Source organism: Cynoglossus semilaevis, chromosome 15 (assembly GCF_000523025.1).
Source record: "Cynoglossus semilaevis isolate Cse_v1.0 chromosome 15, Cse_v1.0, whole genome shotgun sequence".
Taxonomy (NCBI): Eukaryota; Metazoa; Chordata; class Actinopteri; order Pleuronectiformes; family Cynoglossidae; genus Cynoglossus; species Cynoglossus semilaevis.
This window is the reverse complement of record NC_024321.1, coordinates 19,763,522-19,765,434: the sequence shown is the minus strand read 5'-3', so window position 1 is coordinate 19,765,434 and position 1,913 is coordinate 19,763,522. Positions and strand designations below refer to the sequence as shown.

At 55.7% G+C, this 1,913-nt stretch overlaps 1 protein-coding gene across 1 annotated transcript in view; it reads right to left on the bottom strand.

Annotated features, from left to right (window-relative positions):
- Positions 1 to 6: 6 nt before the first annotated feature.
- The window catches only part of rnf44 (ring finger protein 44), a 5,264-nt gene continuing 3,357 nt past the window's right edge, over positions 7 to 1,913 (bottom strand). Inside the window, exons 7-13 of the mRNA XM_017039609.2 lie at positions 1,842 to 1,913; positions 1,607 to 1,768; positions 1,304 to 1,416; positions 1,060 to 1,147; positions 801 to 922; positions 612 to 711; positions 7 to 530 (exon numbers count right to left, since the gene is read on the bottom strand). The exon at positions 1,842 to 1,913 is cut by the window's right edge and continues 1 nt beyond it. Coding sequence (XP_016895098.1) covers positions 468 to 530; positions 612 to 711; positions 801 to 922; positions 1,060 to 1,147; positions 1,304 to 1,416; positions 1,607 to 1,768; positions 1,842 to 1,913 — 720 coding nt within the window. The 3' untranslated portion in view covers positions 7 to 467. The remainder of the gene's footprint in view (positions 531 to 611; positions 712 to 800; positions 923 to 1,059; positions 1,148 to 1,303; positions 1,417 to 1,606; positions 1,769 to 1,841) is intronic.

The following is a 1,913-nucleotide window of genomic DNA, read 5'->3' as shown; positions in this document are numbered from 1 at the left end:
GAAATGATAGATATATTATTGCAGAACACAGGTCAACAAGTCAATCTGCCCACGACCTCCATCAACGGTGCGTCGACTCCTGCCGCAGTTCGACTCGTTTTCTGCTACGATCCTCGGTGCCGCGGTCCTCAAACACCAGGACGTCCATCGCTAAGGAAAATGAAACCCTGTAAACACAGCAGGGAATGATGTGCTGCACGGACAAAACTCTTTGGAATCTGACGGACAGAGACGGTGCTGCGATCCCAGAACGCCGTCTGACAGGCAGTGGAGCGGAGCTGAGCCGAGCCGAGGAACGACAGGCTCCAAAAACATCCCAGGATTCCTGCTTTTCTTCTGGGGTGGGGGGGAAATCCGGAAGCGATAATCTACTAGAGGATGCAGATAAGGTGGCAGGTGTCCCAAGCTGTGGGGCAGGTTCTGGAGTGTGCAGCGTTCCAGCTCAGCGCTCAGTTCAGAGACGGACGTCACTCCGCTTCACGGTGCACGTCCGACGCGTCGGCTCGGCAGATCGGACAAGTGCGATTGGTCTGGGGTCAAAGTGCAAACAAGACAGAATGAGGAAGATCGGCTTGTCGGGCGATCACACCCACACGACGACGTCCACTCACCTTCAACCATTTGTCCACACACTTGGCGTGGAACTCGTGGTTACAGGGTAAGACACGAAGTAGCTGCCGACACTCAAAGTCACTAAAGCACACGACGCAACTGTGGGAGGAGGAGAAGAGAAGGGGGCTGAGATGAAGACACAGGTCCCTCTGCTGGAGGGGAGGTGTAAGTGAAAAGGCAGAACTCACAGCGTCTGTTCAGTTAAATGATTCTCTGGGTTGAATCTGTAAGAAGGAAGTTGTTCAATGTCGGCTTTCGTCAGTCCTCGCGGCTTGGCCTCCCCCAGACGCTCGGCCAGATTCAGTAAAGCCTGAATAGAGGGGGGGGGGGTCATCAGTGGGTTTGTTAGACATGCAGCCCCCCCCCCCATGATCTCTACTGATCAGACCTCTGAAAAAACTGGACCTGAATCCCAGAATCTGGACCAGGACTAAAAGTTCTTCTTACCTCGTAGTTCTCCAGCTCCACATCGTCCACGTCAAGGTCCAGACTGATGGCTGGACCCACTGCTGTGGGAGGCAGAGGAAGCATTGACCTGAAAATCAGAAGGAAATCAATCAATCAATCAATCAATCAATCACTGATTCAGTCCTGGTTTATTTATTTATTTGACGCTAAAACATATGTTAAAATGTTGGCAATGACCAGTTTTACCATGTAAATATATAGAAACTCTGTGTCAGGTACTCACAGGAAGTAGGGGAGGAAGCTGGGGTAAGAAGGGGGGGGCGGAGGTGGGGGCAGGGGCTGCTGCAGCCTGTATCTCTGACCAATCACTCTCCGGGGCAGCATGTGAGAAAATGGCTGCAGAACAGAAAACACACACACACACACATACATGAGAACCACACACACCTCTGAGCTGTGGGGGGGTGAGGGGGGGGGGGGGGTGAGGGGGGGGGGGGGGTGAGGGGGGGGGGGGGGTGAGGGGGGGGGGGGGGTGAGGGGGTGAGGGGGGGGGGGGGGTGAGGGGGTGAGGGGGGGGGTGTCTTACCACTCCAAAGGGAAGCTCCTGATGGAGATGCTCCTGGTGAAGATACTGCATGGGCAGAGAAGGAGGCGGCGCTGGTGGGTGGTGAGAGGGGGGGTAGGCCACGCCCCCTAGTGGGTGCTGCTCCCCCCTGAGGTCCACTTCATTCTCCACCCTCTGTAGAGGCTACACACACACACACACACACACAGCCTCGTGTGATGTACCGTGTGTGTGTGTGTGTGTGTGTGGTACTCACCATGCGCGGGTGCTGCGGCTGTAAAGGGACAAACTGGCTCAGAGGACCCAGGTGTGGAGGCTGGTGGGGGGG